The 27,956-nt window shown below is 36.1% G+C and overlaps 1 protein-coding gene across 8 annotated transcripts in view; it reads right to left on the reverse strand.

Annotated features, from left to right (window-relative positions):
- LOC123527428 (tripartite motif-containing protein 2-like) overlaps window positions 1-27,956 on the reverse strand; it is a 63,059-nt gene that overhangs the window by 13,604 nt on the left and 21,499 nt on the right. For 3 of the 8 annotated variants that reach the window (XM_053523354.1, XM_053523355.1, XM_053523359.1), the window contains exon 3: window positions 4,099-4,326. In XM_053523354.1, the coding sequence (XP_053379329.1) occupies window positions 4,099-4,324 (226 nt within the window). In that variant the 5' untranslated portion in view covers window positions 4,325-4,326. Of the gene's footprint in view, window positions 1-4,098; window positions 4,327-6,362; window positions 6,443-7,516; window positions 7,813-11,105; window positions 11,143-22,854; window positions 22,999-27,956 lie in introns of those variants that run through there. The other 5 variants (XM_053523356.1, XM_053523358.1, XM_053523360.1 and 2 more) reach the window with 4 other exon arrangements.

Here is a 27,956-nt window from a genome sequence, read left to right on the forward strand (position 1 = left end):
TGTGTATATAGAATAGTAACAAAAAACAAAGTCCCATAACTCTGCAAATTTTTTTTCTAAAAGAACCTAACATGCCCCATGCACAACTACTGTTGGTACTGATCACTTGTGTGAAGTTTCATTAAATTGTGTCAAGGGGATGAGGAGAGATGGTGCGCACAAGATTGTGTCTATGTATATAGTATAGTAACAAAAAAACAAAGTCCCATAACTCTGCAAATTTTTTTTCTAAAAGAACCTAACATGTCCCATGCACAACTACTGTTGGTACTGATCACTTGTGTGAAGTTTCATTAAATTGTGTCAAGGGGATGAGGAGAGATGGTGCGCACAAAATTGTGTCTATGTATATAGTATAGTAACAAAAAAACAAAGTCCCATAACTCTGCAAATTTTTTTTCTAAAAGAACCTAACATGCCCCATGCACAACTACTGTTGGTACTGATCACTTGTGTGAAGTTTCATTAAATTGTGTCAAGGGGATGAGGAGAGATGGTGCGCACAAGATTGTGTCTATGTATATAGTATAGTAACAAAAAAAACAAAGTCCCATAACTCTGCAAATTTTTTTTCTAAAAGAACCTAACATGCCCCATGCACAACTACTGTTGGTACTGATCACTTGTGTGAAGTTTCATTAAATTCTGTCAAGGGGATAAGGAGAGATGGTGCGCACAAGATTGCGTCTACGGACAGACGGACAGACAGACGGACAGACAGACAGACAACCTGAAACCAGTATACCCCCCCTTACAACTTTGTTGTCGGGGGGTACAACTAGATATCATCAAGGTGAACATTCTGACTAATTTTTATGGAGATCCATTCACAAGTATGGCCTCTAGAGAGGTCACAAGGTTTTTCTATTTTTAGACCTACTGACCTAGTTTTTGACCGCACATGACCCTGTTTCGAACTTGACCTAGATATCATCAAGATGAACATTCAGACCAATTTTCATATAGATCCAATGAAAAATATGGCCTTTAGAGAGGTCACAAGGTTTTTCTATTATTTGACCTACTGACCTAGTTTTTGACGGCACGTGACCCACTTTCGAACTTGACCTAGATATCATCAAGGTGAACGTTCTGGCCAATTTTCATGAAGATGTCATGAAATATATGGCCTCTAGAGAGGTCACAAGGTTTTTCTATATTTAGACCTACTGACGTAGTTTTTGATAGCACGTGACCCAGTTTCGAACTTGACCTAGATATCATCAAGATGAACACTCAGACCAACTTTCATACAGATCCCATGGAAAATATGGCCTTTAGAGAGGTCACAAGGTTTTTCTATTATTTGACCTACTGACCTAGTTTTTGATGGCACGTGACCGTGTTTCGAACTTGACCTAGATATCATCAAAGTGAACGTTCTGACCAATTTTCATGAAGATCTTGTGAAATATATGGCCTCCAGAGAGGTCACAAGGTTTTTCTATTTTTAGACCTACTGACCTAGTTTTTGATGGCACGTGACCCACTTTCGAACTTGACCTAGATATCATCAAGATGAACATTCTGACCAACTTTCATAAAGATCCCATGAAAAATGTGACCTCTAGAGTGGTCACAAGGTTTTTCTATTTTTAGACCTACTGACCCAGTTTTTGACCGCACGTGACCCAGTTTCGAACTTGACCTAGATATCATCAAGATGAACATTCTGATTAACTTTCATGAAGATCCCATGAAAAATGTGACCTCTAGAGTGGTCACAATGTTTTTCTATTTTTAGACCTACTGACCTAGTTTTTGACCGCATGTGACCCAGTTTCGAACTTGGCCTAGATATCATCAAGATGAACATTCTGACCAATTTTCATAAAGATCCCATGAAAAATGTGACCTCTAGAGTGGTCACAAGCAAAAGTTTACGGACGGACGCACGGACTGACTGACGGACGGACGGACGACGGACACCGCGTGATCACAAAAGCTCACCTTGTCACTTTGTGACAGGTGAGCTACAAAAAAAAAAAAAAAAAAAACTTCTACACACAAGTTTCTAGGCTAAAGCATAGCAATACAAACCATTTTTATGAAATAATCAATTGACTACTGCCATATTGTATCTGAAAGATAATTTTATAGCAAAGAACATCAGGAAGACATCTGATTACAAATCGTAATTATACTATTGCATCGAAAGTTTTTTTATTATTATTTTTTTTTCTCCTGGTACACTTGGGACAGCTGCCGCATCTCAAAATTCAATAGGTATTGATCTGTGGTGATAAAAAACATACTGACATGACTGATAATAACCGAGTTTTCAGTTTCTAACATTCTCTTTAGTAGGCAGACCATCAGAATCTTGTGTAAAAATTTTGAGTAAACAATGTCTGCCAGTACCTTTTAAGTTTTACAAATGCAGAGGCTTGTCAATTTAGGAAATTACTTGGCTTTAAAAAGTACAAACTCATAAACTGATAAAAATGGAGTACAGATATCGGCTGAGGCTATCGGCACGACGGTCGTGTCGATAATTTTCCTTATCCGCACGACCGTCGTGTCGATTATTTTCGTAATATGCACAACGGTCGTGCCGAATATTTTCGTTATTCACACGACAATCTGCTGACATGACTGGAAAGTCGATTATTTTTGTTACTGATACAACTAAAAATACTGTATACATATGTGAAATTTAGTTAATCTTTTCTGAAGTTTTCCCTTTATTCCTTGGAGATTTTTTTCTTTCAACTTTTTAACAAAATGTTGCAATACTGCACTTTTTATGCTTTAAACATGGTCAGTGATGTTAGAAATCAACTTACTGACGCTCGAAAGACATAACCCCCTTATTTGTATTCATTTTTTGTCACATAAATAATTTCTGAAAAGTCTCACTTAAAAAAAAATTTGATCTAGATCTACCTACCCTTTTTTTTTTTTTTTCGGGGGGGGGGGGGGGGGGGGGGGGGGGGCTGGGCATGTTACCAGAAACAATTTTTCGAAAGCCTTATCAAACTTCCATAAAGTACAATTTTAGCATGCACCTACTTGCATTATGTTGAATCACTTACAAATTGATTGCTGGGGGTAAGGTATATTGGTTTTAACTGTTCTTAAAATAGGGTCACTCAAAAGCTCTACAGAGCTTATGTTAACTGTTTCACAAAGCGACGGTAAATAAAATTTACATTTACCTTTGCCTTATACACGATTTTATTGAATTAAAAACATAATATGAAAAATAAAATAATGGCACGAAGTTATGCTAACTATCATTAATTATGCAAGAATATATATTCTTTGCATTCTTTTGATTTATTTGCAATGGATGAATTATTCAATTAATTTTACTAATAATGGTTGTTTTAATATCCAATCAAAGTCTATTTATTTGATAGCTCAAACAATCAACATGATGCTGTTACAGCTAGTATTTTTAACTACGAATATTACGCCAAAAAATAGAAATGCCACCGAAACACCCGTTGTGCGGATAAGAATACTAATCGGCACGACCGTCGTGCGGATAAGAAAAATAATCGGCACGATGGTCGTGCCGATAGACATTTCCACAGATATCACCAAATTAACTTCCAAGATGCACTTGTTTCAATACCTCTGTAACAGAAGTCAATATAGCTAACATAGAGATAAGTCAGAAATCCTTTTATTATTAACAAGATCAATAAGTGCTATAATAATCTTCTGTCAATTACTGTAAGAAATTCGTGATTTCAGTCTGCCAGTATACTTAATGACTGGGCTATGCAGAAAATACATTATGTGCAGTGTCAAATTTGACATGGTTTGGACTTGACAGTAGGTGATCTGTGACTTGTGAAATCTTGACCACCAAGTGGTTTCCTTACAAATTTATGTTAACTTTTGTTCTTCGGCTTCTGTAAATACCTGTGTTAATGACTGTAAAGCTGTGCTAAGCTACCACTTAAGCCTGCTAATGAAAGTGTGTCACTGTCACCTTGTGTAAATATTCTAGAATGACATGTTCCGTATTCGACAGACCAACTTAAATGCATAATTTTTCCTGAAAAATGCCCGTTATACGGTAAATACAGGATAGCAAAGTTTATCCTCACAAAATAACAGTACTACAATTACTATTTAATCTCTCACCTATAGTTTCACGACATATAGGACATCTGAATGTTCCTGTGTCATGTATCTGAGTGTCGACAATTCTCTCCAAGCAGTTCTTACACACAGTATGTGAGCAGGGCAGTAGTTTCGGGTGGTGTTCGTTGCTGTCGTACACACACAGACAGGTACCGCAGGTCAGGAAACTGTCGTTAAAGTCCTCATAGTTGATAGACACAGTCTCCACGAGAGTTGAGCTCATCATAGCTATAAAAAGAAGAAGGAAAAAAAAATATAACGTTAACTGTTACCCATTCATCTAAGCAAGTTAACAGAGACCTTATTCTCACAACAACAGATATACTGCTGCAGACTGACACTACAACAAAAATACTATTATGTCATGAAGCAAGAAAACCTGTGAACTACCATGTCATAAAGCAACATAATACACACTGAACATTAGCATAAAAAAACGTACAATCTCTTTCTGTCAAAACAATAAAACAATACTAAAAATACTACCAAAAATCATCTATTTTTGTCTTTTTATTTCACTTTTGCTGAATATGACAACTTATAAGTCTATTGTTCAAATAAATTTCCTTGTTTTATTGTTCTATTGTATGCGTTATTTCTTTCTCATTGTAATAACCATGTCCATTCAGATATAAGATGATTCAAATCACATCCAGAAACACCCAGTATTGTAAAACAATGTGCACATATGACAGTGTAAAGTCTGATTTTCATTGACTCACCAAACTTAGCTCAAATGTTCCATAAATTACTTTCCACTAAATTGGCAACGCAACTAGGAATTCTATAGTCTGTGTTCATGCAGACCCTATGTTTTGTTCACAGGAGATAATTTAACTCCTGAGGCTATTAACATTTTTTGTACAATTATGTCCCTTTACTTCTCAAAACATAGGGCTTTAAGTATGTATACTTCTCCTATGGTGTATTTCTTTCTTCCAAAACAAGTCAACCTGATTTTTACTTCATACCACCACTTGACTTCTCTGAAAGTTTTTGCATGAAAAATATGTGTGGTTCACTAAAAATATTGACAAACTTCTGTTGCATAATCAAACATGCTTTGCAGTTAAAATACCAAATATTCTAAAGCAACTTTTAACATTTAGTTTGCCCATTTCTAAAATGTACTGATCCATCATTCTCTGAATTTGGATAGTACCATTTCTTATTTGAAGGGGTTTGCAGTGAAAAATTTACTGACTGAATAGCGAAAAGTGCAGACCATGATCAGATGTGCAGGCTGATCTTGGTCTACAATGGTCGCAAAGGCAGAATTACTTGCCGCCTACAGGTTAAGTAAAACTGCTTTAACTGCATGTAAAAATATCAATGCATCAAGCATTGAACATACACATCAGACTGACTGATGAGCTCAGACTGTTCGACATTCAATTAAGGTGTCACAAAGTCATACTTTCAATTGACATGGTTAATGAATAATTAGCTATAAATTATACTGTCAAACAAATACAATACATATAAATGAATATTTCACCCAGACTGCAAAGGAATGTACCTTTTAACAGTACAGCACAATATCAGGTTCAAGTAACATAATCCCTTTTTTTTGTTATATGAATGTATACAATAATCATAATTTATCTACGTATTTATTTGCACGCTTAGGTTTTATATTTGCCACACTTACCTGACAATTTTTTGAATAGCAGTAAAATATGAAATAACTTAACAATTATTTAAGCATTTTTAAATTTAAAATGTCCTTGTTCATTACTGTATTCTTTTAGTGATCTACTGTGTACCCATGAATTATTGCTAAACATTTATGTAAGGTGACTTATAGACCCATAATGTAGCCTGGGAATCCAGTCATGCATATATGAGCCGTGCCATGAGAAAACCAACATAGTGGCTTTGCGACCAGCATGGATCCAGACCAGCCTGCGCATCCGCACAGTCTGGTCAGGCTCCATGCTGTTCGCTTGTAAAGCCTATTGGAATTGGAGAAACTGTTAGCGAACAGCATGGAGCCTGACCAGACTGCCGGAGGCGCAGGCTGGTCTGGATCCATGCTGGTCGCATACCCACTATGCTGGTTTTCCCATGGCACGGCTCATATAGATATTAGGTATGATTTCCTTTGACATAGCATGAATAGTATCAATGGCTTCCCAGGTCTACCCGTTATGATGTGTTTAAAATTTGTAATATTTATACCTAAATATATCAATGCCATACACAAAATTATGTTACTATAATAAAAGATTATTATTATTGATAAACCATAATTAAAACCTTACACTATTTAAAAATATCACATTTTTCATAAAATAGCACCTCCTCTCCAAACACCAGCACACACTATAACTGCTGTAGTCAAACAGAATCACCCCAGAAACAAACAACTCTATTAAGAACAGGTAATTATACATTGATTCAACTGGTCCGACAATTACCTAAACCAATCCCAGATCAGTAATTAAATGTTTGCACACAGAACTGCTGCCAAATTCAGTTAAATGATTGGTACCAAGAGGTCAGCCTGCTCTGGAAACCTGAAACTTGGCATAGCATCAGTTTACCAAAGAATTCATACAGAAGTTCCATCATGAAAATTTATATACTAAGTTCTATCTGGTCACCAAACACAAGTCAGTAGCAGATAAAATATTGAATTTAATTCTTCCAGCTTTTTCCTGAAATATTGCAAACCTGCTGCTGAAAAAAAAATGTTTGTAAAAGATAAATCACTTACATGATTAAAGATAGTAATTCCATTAAGTTCTGAGGGAGAACCTGCTTCAACTGCGTTCAGTTTATGATCATGTATAACATTGATCACTCCTCTACCTTGGAGACCAGTAATTTCCAATTACATAATTTACAGAAACTGGAACCCTGGTTACTCAGTTTTCATAGAATCTAACTGATCACTAGGCAACAGAGGTGTATAAGCTGTAACTTCCATTTATTCTAGGGTAATTGACGATTAATCACCTTGGTAATTGAAGAGTAATCATTTAAAATTTCTGACAAACCATGACCCCCAAAAAAAGTGTTTGGGATTGCCTTATTTATTTAGGGCTCCAGTTTGACCCATATTCAAGACTGATATTTTTTGACAGTAAAACTGTTGGAAATGAAGACACCCCATGTCAGATTTTTTAGAAGTCGCCTTGACAACACCAACTGGAATAAATTCAAGTTTCCTAGAAATTATTAAAACTCCTGAGTTGTAAAATAGGCCATTGTAAAATAGGTCATACAAGTTTTATTTGGAAGAATTTATAAGATATTCTACATGCGATTTTAAACTACATTTAAACCTATTTTTTTTCACTTCTTTTTGTTTCTTCTCAATAAAATCAGATATCAAACTGTGTAAATCAAAGATTTCCACTTTTCTTTTCACCCGAAATGTATTAAAGTTACTAATAAGTGTACAAGTACTTACGATATTATGGTATTACATCCATTATACCTTCCTGTATAAAGTTACCAATGACTTTTTACCTTGTCACGCTTTTATCAAAGTTAACTTTAGGTACCACACCAACATTGCACCGAATTCAATTAAGTAATTTTATGGTATCAGTCTGGTAATTTTAGCACTGATATCATGGTTCAAACCTTTCAAAGGTCATAAATAGCACTTATCTGCTATATTTAAACCCTAAAGATAAACTTCCTGGCCAATAATCCGAGGTACTAAATGATCCCATAATAAATTTCACAAACAGACACTACAAACTTCACATAACTTTACATTAAACAAGCTGTGTGTAAATATCCTGTTAACTAATAAACAAATTTACCCTATGTCAATATATGACTAATTAAATCATTAAATGACTGTATGGAAAAATGCAGATGTACATTATACAACAGGGCACAGATAAACAATATGTTTTACATCCCTTCTTTGTCAAAAAATATTTAATGAAAACACAGCAAAAATACTACTTCTTGGACCATGAAAAACACCTATTTTAAAGCTACTATCTCAGAGTTTGTGTGCAGATTTTGAATATAGACACTGATATATAGTATGGATATCCATGATAAAAAGATAATAAGTAAGGGTATAAGATTTCTCAGAAGCACAAAGCACCACAAACACTGTCAGCCCCAGAGCCACATATTTGCAAAGAAGGCCCACAAGACTTTGCAAGTAACAAGAGCACCGCCTTGCTCATCTGATTTTTCTGTCTCTGTAATAAATATATTGTCATACCCATGATTTTCTAAGCCCAAAAGGGGCCATAATTCTTGCAAAAAGCAATGTAGAGTTTATAATGGTTCTTTCTGTGCAGAGTTAGCTTTTAATGGCAAATAACTGCCAAAAAAAAAACAACAAATATACCGAATGCTGGTTTTAACACACCATTTCAACAGTTTCTTAGACATGTTTCTCCTTTTTGAAAAATATAGGTTTGTACCAAAGACATAATTATCTCAGCAAAATGTTAGCAGAATTTCATTTTTACCAACACGGCATGGAACAGTCTCTTTAAAACACCATTCTAAACAAATCAAATACAAGTGCAAAATAAAGTTGTGGGCTACTATTTGTTCAGATCAAAGTTGACATTTACAGAGCTGATTACATAAAATTAATTAAACAAAACCTGTGTACATTGCTGATAACACTTTCACTTTAACCTGGTCACTCTGGTAACATATGGCAACTAATGTATTCAGCTTTCAAAGTACAGTCAATCACATTCAACAGCAATTTTTACGACATTTTTCACTCTGTTTTAGAGATCAGAACCTGGTCTGTTATAATTATACAGCCAGATCAATGTCAAGAATTTCTGCTGTAAATGTATTTTATAGAAAAATACAATTACCTCCCTTTAAAGGCAATGACCTACTGATTTTGGCTAAAACTTATCTTTCTTTAAAACTGAAAATTAAAACTTTCTATATCCTTAATATTTCATCTATTTCAGTTGCACAAACATTGATGGAGAGAGAGAGAGACAAAAGGGAGGTAATAATAATTTTCAGAACTTGTATTTTTACTGAAAGTTTGCCCTGAAAATTTTGAAAAATATTTTGTTTTAATATTCAGAACTTTGATGACATCTGTTATATCTATCTGCCTGAAAAGAAAAGAAGAAGGCCATGATGGCCCCTTATATCACTTACCAGTGCCAAGAACTCGGGTGAGCTAACAGGCAATAAACACTCATGTGCAAACAAAGTGGTGAAGCAAACAAACAAGAGGGCCATGAAGGCCCTGCATCGCTCACCTGACCTATTGACCTAAAGATCATCAAGATTAACATACTGACCAAGTTTCATTAAGATATGGTCATAAATGTGGCCTCTAAAGTGTTAAATAGCTTTTCCTTTGATTTGACCCAGTGACCTGGTTTTTGACCCCACATGACCCAGATTCGAACTTGACCTAAAGATCATCAAGATTAACATTCTGACTAAGTTTCATGAAGATACACCATAAATGTGACCTCTAGAGTGTTAACAAGCTTTTCCTTTGAACTGACCTAGTGACCTAGTTTTTGATTCCACCTGACCCAGATTTGAACTTGACCTATAGATCATTAAGCTTAACGTTCTGGCCAAGTTTCATTAAGATCTGGTCATAAATGTGAAAACTAGCTTTTCCTTTGATTTGACCTGGTGACCTAATTTTTGATCCTACATGACCCATATTCAAACTGGACCTTGAGATCATCAAGACTGACATTCTGGCCAAGTTTTGTGAAGATATGTTCATAAATGTGGCCTCTACTGTGTTAACAAGCTTTTCCTTTGATCTGACCTGGTGACCTAGTTTTTGACCCCGGATGACCCAACATCTAACTCGTCCAAGACTTTATTGAGGGTAACATTCTGACCAAGTTTTATTAAGATTGGGCCAAAATTGTGACCTCTAGAGTGTTCACAAGCTTTTCCTTTGATTTGACTTGGTGACCTAGTTTTTGACCTCAGATGACCCAATATCGACTTGTCCAAGATTTTATTGAGGGTAACATTCTGACCAAGTTTCATTAAGACTGGGCCAAATATGTGACCTCTAGAGTGTTAACAAGCTTTTCCTTTGATTTGACCTGGTGACCTAGTTTTTGACCCCAGATGACCCAATATTGGTCTCGTCCAAGATTTTATTGAGGGTATCATTCTGACCAAGTGTCATTCAGGCTGGGCCAAAATTGTGACCTCTAGAGTGTTAACAAGCTTTTCCTTTGATTTGACCTGGTGACCTGGTTTTTGACCCCAGAGTCTTATGACCCAATATCGAACTCGACCAAGATTTTATTGAGGGTAACATTCTGACCAAGTTTCATTAAGATTGGGCCAAAACTGTGACCTCTAGAGTGCTAACAGTCAAATTGCTGGCAACGCCGATGCTGACGACGGACAACGGACACAGAGCGATCACAAAAGCTCACCTTGAGCACTTTGTGCTCAGGTGAGCTAAAAACAAAAGGTGAACAAAAACAGCGGGAATGCAGCAGCTGCAGAAAATGACAATTAGTATAGAAAAACTTAGATTAAGTTAAACACAGTGATCAAACATCAACAAAAGCAGAGTCATTAACCCTCAAAATCTGTGATTGTTAATTGTGAGATAAACACAATCTGACTAAAGTACATCTCCTATTACGCTACGCATAGGATCTGAGAACGACCTATTCATAGCCTCGTTCTGACAACCCTTTCTCTAGCCAATCAGAGCTTAACTTACAACATTTTGCAAATCTACCTGTAGCCTTGATTTTTGATATTTACAATTTTTATGTCATATTGTGTCAGAAAGCCGGTTTGCTCAGTCGGTAGGCCACTTGCTTTGTAAGCGAGGGGTCCCGGGTTCGAGCCCTGGAATGACTGCACATTTTTCTTACTCTGACATTCGAACAAGTCGTCTGATTGGTTAAAATAAAAATAGCAATACTGGAAATCCAAAATATACAGAAGACGTATGTGAATGGGTCGTTCTCAGATCTTCGTTTAGAAGATCAAGTACTTAAGTCAGATTGGAGATAAACATAGTTGTGGTACAATATGCCTACCATGTAGGGGTGTTCACCATCAAATAGCATGGTAAAACTGCAAACGAGAAAAGCAATAATTCAGTCATAGGCAGATCATAATATAGACAATAGTTTCACAAAGCAACAAAAATCAAAATAAATGAAGCAAATAATCTATATGTATCTAATATATTATACCAAATTTATAAAGTACCTCTTTCAAGGTAACCATATTCAACCGCACTTAACATACAAAGGCAGCTACTCAGTGCGCCAAGTTCATCCTCTACTAGCACAGACACAGAGCAATCTGGCTAGACTGACACAGCAAAAGAAACCCCCCATAACAGAGAGAGGATAAATCCATTAAATAAAAAAGCCTGTCCATGTAACCTTATATAGCCTTTGGAAATACACTGCCTAAGGTATTTGGATCCTGGACCTTTGGATTAATGTCAAACTTGATACAACTAAACCACCAGGTTACCAAATGCATCAATGAGTAAAGTCAGTTTTGTCTTGAATCAGAGAACTGGGGGAAAGACAGGGCATCGTCTTCTGTCAAATCATCACATAAAACATTCATGCTGATATGTAATGTTATTTTTCCAACTGTTCTATCAATAATATCAAAAGAGCATGTCTAAAGACATACACCACAATATCAAGCATGTTAAACAGATAACAGATTTCTGCTCTCCTACATTTGGAGTAAAACAAAACCCTGTTGATCTTTGACCTCCAAGTATGAGCTAACAGTCTGGGTGTTGCTCATGCCATGTGAACTCATTGTGGGGAACATTAAAATGTGCCAAGTAATATTAAAATTCCTTGATGCATGCAGGCAGGGTTATGGACCTGACAAGAAAATGTTGACCGACATTCCTACATATGGGTATTTTTGTGGCTACTTTTGTTCTCTCTATTGTTCTTTTAGCCATGTAAAAGAAAAATAGCCACATTGAAGCCTTACAGACTGAAAGACATCAAAGAAAAAGTGCAGTTTATATCTATTGTTCCTATAGCCACCTAAGTATGCAAATGTGGGCTCGGACGAACTGATGAAATGATGGACAGACAGAACGGCACAATCCTGCAGTCTCTTAAAACTGGTCTTAGGATTGTTACGTGACTATAATAAAGCTTCAAACAAGAGCTGTCACTAATGGTGACAAATGCCTCCGCAGAGCCTTGACCTTTGACCTGGTGACCCCGAAGTCAGTAGTGGTCCTGTACTTAATAAGTACTATCAGCATCTGAAGTCTGAAGGTCCTGGGTGCAGTGGTTCGCGAGTAAAGTGCCTTCATGCAAAAAGTTAACGTTGTGACAAACGAACTAACAAATGGACAGACAGTTGAAAACTAACATGCCTCCTTTTGGGGGCATAAAAAAGGCAACTGCTGCTCTAGCCTTGCGTGAACTATTCCAAACCTTAGATAAGTTATTGCTTATCTTTTGTATGAATAATTTATAAACATGTTCAGCTATATTGATGAATTTCACAATGCAGCTAAGTTTTCTAAAACACTTTTTGAAACATTCATGACTATAACAAGGCATCCATAACAATAAAGAAGATTGTAAAACCAGTTAAGGCTGGGTAATAAATATTTCCCTATGAAGGAAGAGCTCTAATACATCTATTGATGCTGAGTGTCTGCCTGATCTAAGCATATTTTTTTCTCATAACATTTTTTATTATCCTTTTTCCCTCCCCTAAAAAATGAGTATTAATATACATAATTAAATGGATAATTGGAGAATTATTTCCCAGATATTTTTTCTTGTTTTGTGTTGTTCAGGATGAACAAAAATGGCAGAATTTCATTAAGTAATACAGCAGCTCTGATCTCAAAACTGCTACATGTATATGCAATTTTAAAGTAACTTATAATTTTTCAGTTCTCAATGAACCGAAATCAAATCAGAGAAGAAAATGGGCTTGCTTTGCCCCAAAATGTGCTTCATTTATAGAATGAAAACTAACTTAACCTAAAGCCAAACCTTCCACTCACCTCTGCTAGAGCATTATAACACCAAATAATATATTTCCCAAATGCAGACAGGAGAAAAAATGCTGACTCTTCTAACATGTTAACAGTCCCAGAACACAGCATGGCTTTTCACGGCAAGCATACTAAATAATTCCTATGTTTATGGTGATATTGGATGACTGCCCAATCAAATTAAGACGTCAGTTCCTTATCTCCTGGGTTGGTTTTCCTGGCACATGGCAGACTGGGATCAATAAATTACTGATTATGGTCTCAATGTTTGATAGAGGTATTGGGACATTCTTCACTCAAGGTGATCAGTCTTCTAGGAAACTTATTACAGTGACCCTACAGCCTACAGAATAAATCCTGAAAAAATTCATTAGTAAGCCATTCCTTTATTTGAATATATATAAAGAGAGACAAACTCTTTCTTAAAACCCACTGATATAAAAGGTCAAGGTGAAACGGATATTAACTGCAAAAAATTTAAGAATATAAAAGGACTGCGGTTTCAGTACAATTTGAGGTGCCTTCAAAGTATTACAATTTGAACACAAAGAACACAATAGAAAAATTACCAGAAGAACCAGGTCATTAGGTCAAGGTTTAAGTTTCAATATATCATTGTATGTTTCTGCAACTGTCAAGAACATGAAAAACCAGGTCACTAGGTCAAAGTTAAATTTTCAATACAAAGTTGTATATTTCTACAAAAGTCAACCACTGAAAAACCAATTAAGTCACTAGATCATAGTTAAATTTTCAATATAACACTAGATATTTCTATAACAGTCAACAGAACTGAACAAAGCATTTTTATTTTTGCAAAGCATATACGTGCCTTTTACCTGTTAGTCATAACAAGAGCTGTCACTAATGGTGACAAATGCCCCTGCAGCGCCTTGACCTTTGACCAGGTGACCTTGACCTTTAACCTGATGACCCCAAAGTCAGTAGGGGTTTTGTTCTTAATAAGTACTATCAGCATGTGAAGTTTGAAGGTCCTGGGTGCAGTGGTTCGCGAGTAAAGTACCTTCATGCAAAAAGTTAACGTTGTGATGAACAAACTAACGAATGGACGGACAGTTGAAAACTAATATGCTTCCCTTCAGAGGCATAAAAATGAGTTCAATGCCTTGAAAAATGCATGAATAGGTCAAATGATTTTATAAAACATTTTCTGGTACATTTCTGCAAACATAATAAGCACCTTGAAATACCTTCACATGATTTCATTGAAACTGGTCATAGGTCAAGAACGTGACTGTACAAGAATGGATCAATATTTATAAATGTATTGTGGCATTCTGAGAACATTTTGAGTAATTCAGGAAAGTGTTCGCTGTAACAGAGTTTAAAAGGAGTACCAGACAAACATAATAACAGCAACACATGGGGAAACCAAATCATATATGACAACATAATGCACTTTAGACTCCAGTGGGATTCGCACCTACAATCACAAGGGGTACATGACTACCACCTCAACCATAGGACTGTGAGGAATTACCGTACATTTGATTAGAGCTAATGAAGAATATAAAGCGTCAAAACGGAGACATATTTCCAATAATTTTCCAATTATGATCATAGCTAATACACTTGGCAACGGAACAACATTATCTCAAAACAAAACATTGCATCAAATTTTAGTCTCTTCAACTGTGACATTTAATCGATGGGAAAAATATTGTGGCTGTCTTTTGCAACAGACAATCAGCTTCTGATCAAGTACTTGAATTGAATTTATTGTCAATAATCTATCATTTATGAACAATAGAAAATTGCCACAATTGCTTCTGGAAAATATATCCTAAATTAATGTAATTTTCAGTCCGAAGTAGGCATTGACTTTGACCCTTGATCTAAATACCACCAAAATGACTGAGGTCATCTACTGACCACATGCAAATGAACACCTAACGGATTTCAGGCAAACCGACAAATTCTGATGGACCATCACACTGACATCACGCATTAAAATGCTCCCCTTTTGTGTTAGGTAGTCACAGTTTTTTAAGGGCGGGGGTGGCCACATGCAAACTGACAACAAGTGGTTTTCTGATAAACAGATAGATGGACCATCAAAGTGAAATAATGCTTTACAATGCTCCTATTTTGGGGATATGGGAGTTGGAAGGGGATAAATTGGCAGAAACCACCATGAATATGCTTCTATGACTTATCAAGTATTTGTATTTGTTATGTGTGCTACAGTGTAACTATGCTGACCATTTAAGAAATTAACTTATAATGCATGCACAAACCTGCTCTGTATTTTGTGTTCTACAATTCTATTATAAATGCTTATTTACAGGCAACAGTTTGTTTGCATGGATGTATGTATAATTTATGCAATTTGACAGTACGATGCAGTATCTGCAATCTATTCTGTCCTAAAACAAGAGGGCCATGAAGGCCCTGTATCGCTCACCTGACCTATTGACCTAGAGACCATCAAGATTAACATTCTGACAAAGTTTCATTAAGATATGGTATAAATGTAAACTAGCTTTTCTTTTAATTTGACCTAGTGACCTATTTTTTGACTCGACATGACCCAGATTCAAACTGGACCTTGAAATCATCAAGATTACCATTCTGACCAAGTTTCATGAAGATACAGTCATAAATGTGGCCTCTAGAGTGTTAACAAGCTTTTCCTTTGATTTGACCTAGTGACCTAGTTTTTGATCCCACCTGACCCAGATTTGAATCTGGCTTATAGATCATCAAGATTAACATTCTGACCTAGTTTCATTAAAATATGGCCATAAACATGGCCTCTACAGTGTAAACTAGCTTTTCTTTTGATATGACCTGGTGACCTAGTTTTTTAATCCTACATGACCCAGATTCAAACTGGACCTTGAGAATATCAAGACTACCATTTTGACCAAGTTTCATAAAGATATATCATAAAGGTGGCCTCTAGATTGTTAACAAGCTTTACCTTTGATTTGACCCTGTTACCTAGTTTTTGACCTGACATGACCCAGGTTCGAACTTGACCTAAAGATTATCAAGATTAACATTTTGACTAAGTTTCATAAAGATACAGTCATAAATGTGGCCTAAAGAGTGTTAACAAGCTTTTCCTTTGATTTGACCTAGTGACCTAGTTTTTGACCCCACCTGACCCAGGTTCAAACTTGACCTAAATAGCCTCAAGGCTAACATTCTGACCAAGTTTCATTAAGATATGTTCATAAATGTGGTCTCTACAGCGTAAACTAGCTTTTCCTTTGATTTGACCTGGTGACCTAGTTTTTGATCCCACATGACCCAGATTCAAACTGGACCTTGAGATCATCAAGATTAACATTTTGACCAAGTTTCATGAAGATACAGTCATAAATGTGGCCTCTACAGTGTTAACAAGCTTTTTCTTTGATTTGACCTAGTGACCTGGTTTTTGACCCCAGATGACCCAATATCAAACTTGTCCAAGACTTTATTGAGGGTAACATTCTGACCAAGTTTCATTAGATTGGGCCAAAATTGTGACCTCTAGGGTGTTAACAAGCTTTTTCTTTGATTTGACCTGGTGACCTAGTTTTTGACCCAAGATGACCCAATATGGAACTCGTCCAAGATTTTATTGAGGGTTACATTCTGACCAAGTTTCATTAAGATTGGGCCAAAAATGTATCCTCTAGAGTGTTAACAAGCTTTTCCTTTGGTTTGACCTGGTGACCTAGTTTTTAACCCCAGATGACCCAATATCGAACTCGTCCAAGATTTTATTGAGGGTAACATTCTGAGCAAGTTTCATTAAGATTGGGCTAAAACTGTGACCTCTAGAGTGTTAACAAGCTTTTCCTTTGATTTGACCTGGTGACCTAGTTTTTGACCCAAGATGACCCAATATCAAACACGTCCAAGATTTCATTGAGAGTAACATTCTGACCAAGTTTCATTAAGACTGGCTCAAATTTGTGACCTCTAGAGTGTTAACAGTCAAATTGTTGACGCCGATGCCAACGCTGGACACAGGGCGATCACAAAAGCTCACCTTTGAGCACTTTGTGCTCAGGTGAGCTAAAAACAACACTTCGGTTCTCTATGATCAAATGACTGTTTTCACTTCCACCTTGTTTTGACATCTTTATATACAGACTTTTTTTTTTTTTTTTTTTTAAGCCGGTTGTCAGATCAACTTTTTTGTCAGGGACTCAGACTGAACGGGCCACCACAGACTGCTCAAGTCTTATAGTGTTTCACTTCACTTAAATTCAAATCAATTCTGGATGTAAAGCAAACCACTTGAAAAATTGCATTTCTGTGATATCAACTGTTACAGCATTCATGTTATATATAATACATATTACACAATAACCCTTAGTATGGCCCTCCTTGAAGACTGGCACTGTCAGGATGTGCCTGGTGACATCAATGATAAATCATTCCACTTGAGAATAAATAATACAGTCTTCCAATATTGATTACTGCATTCATTATTGGCCTGAAATATTATCAAAAGTATTTTGCAATACAAATGCTTTATTTTGCAATTTTCACATATTCTCCTATTATTAGCTGCACGTTCCAAGACCAGGAGTTTTCTCTGTCGCAGAATATTACTATATCCAGTTCATGATCTAATGCATGAGCCTTCAAGAATTTATTTTAGGAATTTGTTTATGAAGGGTTCATATACTCAACTTATACTGTCTGAGCCATAAGGGGAGTTTATCAAAAATAAACTTTTCTTTTAAAAAGGAATGGCTTGGCTTGTTGAGGTGTAGTAGCATATGAAAATAGAAATCTGAAATTTGTTCATGAAGAGTTCATGAATTAGACCATGAACTAAGATACAGCACCATTTTTAGTTCATGAACAGTTCATGAATTACACCATCATGAACTAGCTGTACAGCACATTTTTAGTTTATGAACAGTTCATGAATTACTCATACACAGTTCATGAGTAACAATTAAAATCTTCAAAACAGGGATATCTAAGTCTTTAATTACTGAAGACTCATGAAAAACTGTACATTCAAAAGCAATATAACATGGAGCTATTTCATGAAATAATACCTGTGTGTATCTACCAACTGTAAGGTGTGCTCTATCAAAATCAACCCAGATTTCAGTAACTCCAACAAACATCTTATCTGGCTTGGCTTATCAGAAGGTATATCTGATATCTTTCAATAAGATTTACAGGCTGTCTGAATGTTCAAAACATCAAGTAGTAATACCTATATATCATTCTTAAATGTGAAATTAAAATTTATATGCCTGAATTTATATTTGCTTACAGAAGTTATCTAAGTACATTCCTTATTGAAGTTCACAAAGAAATACTGTACTGTACTAGAGACATTATTGCTGTAAAAATCAAGTAAACTAATACATCTCATGACATTTTTGTACTTTCAATTTTTACCTTAAAGAAGTGGTTGCAATCGAATTAGACCAACACTAATCATCATTACAAAAATACCTGAACGTACATAAAAGCAGTTCAGTGTCTCATACAGCTAGGCTACAGTGAAACACTACTCCCTTGAGCATAGGAGCATCAACACTCACTTGAGCAAACCATGCGGTCTTGGCTGTTCTACTTAATGTTGTATTTTCTATGTTTGGAGTCCTGAAAACTTCAGATAAGCATTTTGCTTTCCTGAAGTGATCAGTACAGTAGTTACCCTTAAAGTCATTCTTGTGTCTCATTAAACACTATTACCCTGCTAAAATTTCTAAAATGGACTGGTACATCATTCACTGAAAATTAACTGAATAGTGAACAGCACAGACCATGCTCATCCTGCAGAGAGATACAGGGGCTGATCTTGGTCTGCACTGGCAGTATACAGCAAAGGCAAAACACAACCACTTGCTGCCTGCAGCAGGCTAAATTTAGGTTAAAATCATCTTTCTGTCTAATTTTAACTACAACTAACACAAGAAACAGTAAATCTAAGCTCTAATTGCAAAATCAAAGTACTAGAAGTGCCAAAAGGTTATCTGAGTAATTAAGACAATAAATCAGTATCCAATTAGGCTTTAATGAGGCATTTAGACAGCTGCCTGTTGCTGCTTGTTGATCATTTTTCTTTTTTTGTCTCCCAGGGAAGATACTGATTATACCTTGTTATCTAGTCATGTACCTGGGGTCTTATAAATAGCACTATTTAATTGACAAGTTACTTATTTCTGAAATATTTACAAGGTGAAAACAGATACTGGAGACGCCTACAGGAAAAACTTATGACATTTACTTATTTCTTAGCAATTAATCTGAACCTAGTACATTCATTTTCTTTGCCTCCCAAATGCAAACATTAGCCTTGTTTATAAATTCACTGAATGTTTAAGTGATGAAATGGAAATAAATGCAAATTTTAATTGAACCAGGTTCCTTTCCTTTAACCCTTACCCTGCTAAATTTCTATAATGAACTTGTCCATCTTTCAATTCGGACAGTTCCATTAACTGTTAAAAGGGTCTTTGCCAAAAAGATACTGACTGAATAGCGAACAGTGCAGACCATGATCAGACTGCACGGATGTGCAGGCTGATCTTGGTCTGCACTGGTCGCAAAGGCAGAATCACTTGCCGCCAGCAGGCTAAAGGTTAAATCAAAGGCCTGAAGGGCCTGAGTCGGCTAATGATTGATGTACTGACAGTATAGTCTACCAGTTTCAGTTTGTTTTTAGTTTTTTTCTTAAAATTTCGTAACACAGCTCGATATTTAACCAAAATATTATATCCGGATACGATTACACTTTTCTCCAGTTTCAACAATATATTTTACAAATTGTGATGATACGGAGACATTTAGCAGCAATTGCCCTGTGGAACTATTTTTTGTCTTTCGCTGGATGTTACGCAAGCTTTGTAAGCCTGCGCAATTCTTAAAATGCACATTTATGCTTAATGAGTTACATCCGAGTATTGCACAATTACAAGTCATAAATATGACAGATTACATCGTATATTGGTCATAGCAAAGGGAATTGACACAACTTAACTTCATTCATGCAGTGAACTGTTTGAAATTTGAGAAATCTAATGGAACTACATCCCTTCGCGTGTTATTCGGTCCATTTAGAGAATCGCTGAACAGCAAGGACTCATCAAAAGGCTTTCAGCCTTTAGCCGACTCAAAAATGTAAATAATGCCTTTTCCTAAAGTTCTGTATCTCATACAATTACACTTTCACAACCTGCAAAGGCCACAGTTACCAAGTACAAAATGCTTCACTTTGCACATGTTTCCATAAAATAGTGACATAATAGTTATATTAGATGCATGTCGATTAACATCAAAACACAGTGTTAAATTCAATAATACTTAGGTATTCTTTTATATCAATAAATGTAGAGAAAAATAATGTTAAATCAGGTCTTAGCCAGTCCTTATCAAAACAAGAGCTGTCCGTAAGACAGCCAAGCTCGACTATTCGAAATATTGTCCCAGAAGCAGGAAAATATTACCTAAAAAGGTTAAATATCAAAAGAGTTTTAAGTTCAAAAGGGGGAATAATTTGACCAAAATGAATATCAGTTATGGGACTTGCTGCTATCAACTAGTTTTATAACCCCGAAGGCACATGTGAAGTTTCAATTCAATATCTGCATTAGTTTTGGAGATAGAAACTTGCATGTAAAACTTTAACCAGAATTTTCAAAGTCTAAAAGGGGGCATAATTTGCCCAAAATACATGCCAGAGTTATGGGACTTGATCCAGTGAGGTTGGTTATTGATCTAGAAAAAGAAAAAATGAGTTTCAAATCTATATGCCTTTTAGTAATAGCTGTATGTACTTGCACGCAAAACTTTAACCAGCATTTGCTAAGTCCAAAAGGGGGCATAATTTGGCCAAAATGAATGTCAGAGTTATGGGACTTGCTGCTATCAACTAGTTTTATAACCCCGTAGACACATGTGAAGTTTCGAATCAATATCTGCATTAGTTTTGGAGATAATAACTTGCATGTAAAACTTTAACCAAAATTTTCTAAGTCTGAAAGGGGGCATAATTTGCTCAAAAAGCATGTCAGAGTCATGGGACTTGACCCAGTGAGGTTGGTAATTGATCTAGAAAAAGAAAAAATAAGTTTCAAATCTATATGCCTTTTAGAAATAGCTGTATGTACTTGCACGCAAAACTTTAACCAGAATTTTCAAAGTCCAAAAGGGGGCATAATTTGGCCAAAATGAATGTCAGAGTTATGGGACTTGCTGCTATCAACTAGTTTTATAACCCCGAAGACACATGTGAAGTTTCAAATCAATATCTGCATTAGTTTTGGAGATAGTAACTTGCATGTAAAACTTTAACCAAAATTTTCTAAGTCTAAAAGGGGACATAATTTGCTCAAAATACAAGTCAGAGTTATGGGTCTTGACCCAGTGAGGTTGGTTATTGATCTAGAAAAAGAAAAAATAAGTTTCAAATCTATATGCCTTTTAGAAATAGCTGTATGTACTTGCATGCAAAACTTTAACCAGAATTTGCTAAGTCCAAAAGGGGGCATAATTTGGCCAAAATGAATGTCAGAGTTATGGGACTTGCTGCTATCAACTAGTTTTATAACCCTGTAGACACATGTGAAGTTTCGAATCAATATCTGCATTAGTTTTGGAGATAATAACTTGCATGTAAAATTTAACCAAAATTTTCTAAGTCTGAAAGGGGGCATAATTTGCTCAAAAAGCATGTCAGAGTCATGGGACTTGACCCAGTGAGGTTGGTAATTGATCTAGAAAAAGAAAAAATAAGTTTCAAATCTATATGCCTTTTAGAAATAGCTGTATGTACTTGCACGCAAAACTTTAACCAGAATTTTCAAAGTCCAAAAGGGGGCATAATTTGGCCAAAATGAATGTCAGAGTTATGGGACTTGCTGCTATCAACTAGTTTTATAACCCCGAAGACACATGTGAAGTTTCAAATCAATATCTGCATTAGTTTTGGAGATAGTAACTTGCATGTAAAACTTTAACCAAAATTTTCTAAGTCTAAAAGGGGACATAATTTGCTCAAAATACATGTCAGAGTTATGGGTCTTGACCCAGTGAGGTTGGTTATTGATCTAGAAAAAGAAAAAATAAGTTTCAAATCTATATGCCTTTTAGAAATAGCTGTATGTACTTGCATGCAAAACTTTAACCAGAATTTTCTAAGTCCAAAAGGGGGCATAATTTGGCCAAAATGAAAGTCAGAGTTATGGGACTTGCTGCTATCAACTAGTTTTATAACCCTGAAGACACATGTGAAGTTTCAATTCAATATCTGCATTAGTTTTGGAGATAGTAACTTGCATGTAAAACTTTAACCAAAATTTTCTAAGTCCAAAAGGGGGCATAATTTGCTCAAAATACATGTCAGAGTTATGGGACTTGACCCAGAGAGGTTGGTAATTGACCTAGAAAAAGAAAAAATAAGTTTCAAAGCTATATGCCTTTAATTGATGGCTGTATGTACTTGCATGCAAAAACTTAACCAAGGTGTGACGCCGACGCCGACGCCAGGGTGAGCAGAATAGCTAGACTATTCTCCGAATAGTCGAGCTAAAAACAAAACAACATTTCATGACTTTATTCCATTGCACTTACTAATTAATCAACACACTATCATTAGACGAAACAGAAAAGTTTATTTTACCTCTAAACTACCATATAAACAAGTCCTAAATCATTATTTCGCAATAAGATAATTTTTAAAAACACAAAATGGGTACAATCTGTAAGACAAATAAATAATACCTATTAAAAGGATCAATCCAGTAACATATTTACACAATATTAAGCTCTTCTAATTATATGCTTCCTACCTGCCCATTACATCCATCAATGAACTGTCAAAATAGGAAATTATCATGAAAACTTCAGAAACCATCAAAAACAGCTGCTTCTTCCAGAATCACACCAATCCGCAACTTTTCTCATCCAATAATGACCCAGATTTATGCAGTTCACAATAACCTTTGAAGAAGCCTGTTGGCTTATCAGCTCCCTTGGAAATAGTTCAAACACAGGTAGATTCACCTTGTTGATGTCTTCAACCTCAACACCACTTTTTATAAATCTATTTATCAAATTCTACAATTCTCCAGCATTTATTATCATCTATCAAAGGTAAAATAAACAGTTTGTAATTTTAAATGATATTTTTTTCTGGCAGAACAGCAATGCAATATCCTTTGAAAGTTGTGCATGTCCAGATAAATTTTCATATCAAATGGCATGCATTAATGAAAAAAAAAAAAAGAACGAACTTCCTGTCTGTTCTGGATAAAACACAAAATGAATCAAACATTTTCTGCAGGATTTAGATCACTGCTTATCTTAAAGAATCAATATTTACAGGAACCAATCTTTGTCCTGCGAAAAATGGATCATTTTCTGTGTACCTTTTTAAATCATTTTACTGGTATCCTTCCTTACCTGTAACAGTGTAAAATCTTGTGCAAAAACTAAAAATATATCAGGCTTAAAAAAATCCATTATCCTTTCATTCTTCCAGCTTAAGATTCTCAAGCAACGTTATAAGTGAATTTTACTTGCGAATTTTATTCAACTTTAAAAAAAAAAAATTGTGGTAACTGTGACTACCTGACAGTCAATCCCATCTATATCGCTTGTCTGTACAAAAGTCGTTGTAACAGAAGCTTTTATGCAAGATTTCTGAGCAAAGTCTTAAAATTCCCTCTTCATTAGATTCATAAAATGCTTAAGATATGTCCATTAAGCAGTCAAGACGAATCAGCCACTTGCAGAAGCAGAAAGCTATACCCACACTCAGGATATCAAAATGCACACTTTCCCTGTCATTTCTCATCATTATTACCCTGAATCAAAACAAAGCAAAATACCAGCTATTAAATTTATTGCTACCTATGGCAGGAACGTTGCATTCCATTTAAACATAATTATTTTGTTTGTTTCTTTGATATTTTCAATAAGCAGTGGCAGCCAATTGCCTTTAACTGACTGTTCCTTGAGTCTGCACCTGAAAGCCGAGACACATGTTCTCGACAAGAGACTGACAACTACCCCTTATGAATTAGAGGTAGAGGATGAATCATTTCAGACAAATGGTGTACATAGTGTCTTTTATTTTCAATCAAAATTCAGTTTATCCATCCTCCCTTGGGTGTTACATATGACCACATTGTTGAGGATAGTCAGTACTTTTACAGAAATGCCAGCTACTTACAGATGTGAATCACTTCTACCACTTCGTTTTTTATCTGAAGAGTCCAAATTTAGAACATAACAAAATTTAGCAAAACACAATCAAATGTACTTGTAAGACATAAATCTAAGTTTTAAATGTGTTGACTTACCAAAAACAATAGATTCTAGGAAACTTAGCTAAATAAAAAAAACAAGAGGACCATGATGGTCCTGAATCGCTCACCTATCCCCACATGACCCAGTGTTGAACTGAGTACGACGTCGTTATTTCTATTATTTGACATAGTGACCTAGTTTTTGAGCACATGTGACCTAGATATCATCAAGATAAAAAATTCTGACCAATTTTCATGAAGATCCATTGAAAAATATGACCTCTAGAGAGGTCACAAGGTTTTTCTATTATTTGACCTAATGACCTAGTTTTTGAAGGCACGTGACCCACTTCTGAATCTGACCTAGATATCATCAAGGTGAACATTCTGACTAATTTTCATGAAGATCCATTGAGAAATATGGCCTCTAGAGAGGTCACAAGGTTTTTCTTTTTTTAGACCTACTGACCTAGTTTTTGACCTCACGTGACCCAGTTTCGAACTTGGCCTAGATATCATCAAGAGGAACATTCTGATCAATTTTCATGAAGATCCATTGAGAAACATGGCCTCTAGAAACGTCACAAGGTTTTTCTATTTTTCGACCTACTGACCTAGTTTTTGACTGCACGTAACCCAGTTTCAAACCTAACCTAGATATCACCAAGGTGAACATTCTCACCGATTTTCATGAAGATCCATTGAGAAATATGGCCTCTAGAGAGGTCACAAGGTTTTTCTATTTTTAGACCTACTGACCTAGTTTTTGACCGCACGTGACCCAGTTTCGAACTTGACCTAGATATCATCAAGGTGAACATTCTCACCAATTTTCATGAAGATCCATTGAGAAATATGGCCTCTAAAGAGATCACAAGGTTTTTCTATTTTTAGATCTACTGACCTAGTTTTTGACCCCACATGACCCAGTTTCGAACCTGACCTAGATATCATCAAGGTGAACATTCTGACTAATTTTCATGAAGATCCATTGAGAAATATGGCCTCTAGAGAGGTCACAAGGTTTTTCTATTTTTAGACCCACTGACCTAGTTTTTGACCGCACGTGACCCAGTTTCGAACTTGACCTAGATATCATCGAAGTGAACATTCTGACCAATTTTCATGAAGATCTCATGAAAAATATGGCCTCCAGAGAGGTCACAAGGTTTTTCTATTTTTAGACCTACTGACCTAGTTTTTGACCGCACGTGACCCAGTTTCGAACTTGACCTAGATATCATCAAGATGAACATTCTGACCGACTTTCATAAAGATCCCATGAAAAATGTGACCTCTAGAGTGGTCACAAGCAAAAGTTTACGCACGCACGAACGCACGCACGCACGGACGGACGGACGACGGACACCATGTGATCACAAAAGCTCACCTTGTCACCTTGTGACAGGTGAGCTAAAAATGTAAGCATAAATGTTTTCTTCACACAGACACGCAAGTCTGATCTTAATTCTCTGTCGCTTGAAGTATTTTTTGCCTCTATGAATGTAATAGGGTTATTATAACAGTAGCTCGATCTGAGATGCTGTATTCCGTTTGAATGGAGTTTTGCCAGATCGGATCTCATGAGGCGTGCAAGCACCGAGTGTGATCCAACCTTGCAAAATCCATGAGAGCCAAATACAAAATCCCATATCCAGCCACTGTTATAATGACCCTTTATTAATTACCTCTACCTTTTTGTTTGTAGTTTTGTTATTGAACTAAATCTTCAATGTTTATTGATATTAAAATGGAACTAAGTGAAGTTTTTATGTGCGCTACTTATATAACTGTGTCAGGCAGCATACAATATGGAAGGTACAATACGGAATTTAAAAGGTACAATACGGATTTTTTTTCTGCCTGTTCATGTTTAATTGTGAAATACAAGCTAATTTTTTTTTTACAGAATTTATATAGGTATATACTGAGAGTATTATATGGGTACAACATAAAATACACTAAAAGTTACAAAGATGCAAAACAATGTCTGATCACTTACATTTTTTTGTACTTGGATGCAAAAATAGCAACAGCACAATCTCTTATCTTATTATCATGTCAGGTTCAATAAAATTCTTACAGCTAAACCAGGAAGCAGAGCTGTTATGTCACTTTTTTTTTTACCTGTGTGTGAAATTTGATTATAATCTACTCAGTGTACCATAACTCTGTGTTAAATATCTATTAATAAAAATTAATATTCTGAGATTCTCTCATTATAAAAACTGTCAATGACTGTTACAAAAGACAAGTATTCTTGCACAATAGATGGTACCAATGGATAAGTAATCAACTTCTCCTTCATAATGTGCAGGAGTTTCATTAACGAACAAAAATCTTGTCATTTAGTGTGTATTTGCCTTAACTGCCTCCATTTTTTCTACACAACATGCAAAGTCCTTTCACAGGTATTGTGACTGGTTGTGTTCTACGCTTCATCGTTGACGAGAAAAAGAAACACCTCATTCAAACATTGTACAATATTTTTTTATCCGTGATTCAAAATTAGACAAGAACAACTCCATTCACAAATCTGATGATTTAAAAGAATTGAAGGTTAATTAGACAGCATGTCATGACCACACTATGCTTTAAATCTTGAATTTCAATAGACTTGTCAGAGGAATTTCATTGACACAATCAGTAGCACGCGTGAACCTGCATTAGTTAGGTAGCAGTTGCCATGGGATTCTGGCTCACTCTTGGTGGAGCCCTGCTCTCAGTTTCTGGACACTAGCAGGCTGCAGTTGACGCTGACGCAACCGCAGTCAAAGGTAATCCCAGGCGTTTTCAATGGGATTGCAGTCCAGAGAGCACCACCGCCAAGGCAATATGTCAATGTTGCTTGTCTGTAAAAAGTTCCTGGTAACAGGTGCAACGTGAGGTCACGCGTTGTCATGCTGAAATACCAAGCCTTGACATCAACGGAATATAAGGACAATCACTGGACGTAATATCCGGTCGATGTAATGCCTGGCTGAGAGTTGGGACTTAAATGTATGGTTCATGGCTGTATAGACCATAACTTCCCCCCCCCTCATCGTAAAGATCGTGCCGCAGAATGCAATTGTTAGCGTAGCATTTACGACGTCAGCATTCCACAAGTTGAAATGTGACTCATCACTAAATACTATGTTCTGCCAATGCTGTGCGGGCCAAAATTACACATTGGTGACGGTGAAGTAGCGTAAGAACTAGACTGCAGTAGGGCCAACTCAGATAATTTCCCATTCTCTTAGCCCATTTCTCACTGTATGCCTACTTATCGGCTGCGTGGTTTCAGAGGTGGAGGACAAATGTTTTCAGACACAATGTCGTTTATCAAGTAGTCACGGTGAACATACGCCACGCCCGAGGATTGAACTCGCGACCCAGTGATCCGTAGACCAACGCTCTACCTACTGAGCTAAGCGGGCGGCCTAAATCGTGATAAGGTACATGAATTTAAAGATGGGCTGAATAAAATCGTACAAGTTTCGGTTGGCTGTGTTTGTCAGTCAGAGTACATGTACATTTCTCACATTGCCCAACAAATTTAAACTATATAATGCCAACTTTCAACGAGGCGTTCCTTGATCTTGTCGGTGTATATATAGTAAGTGCAAAAAGGGCAATCCTTGTGGGAATGGGGACCCATT

This window comes from Mercenaria mercenaria, chromosome 14 (genome assembly GCF_021730395.1).
Source record: "Mercenaria mercenaria strain notata chromosome 14, MADL_Memer_1, whole genome shotgun sequence".
In the NCBI taxonomy this organism is placed as follows: Eukaryota; Metazoa; Mollusca; class Bivalvia; order Venerida; family Veneridae; genus Mercenaria; species Mercenaria mercenaria.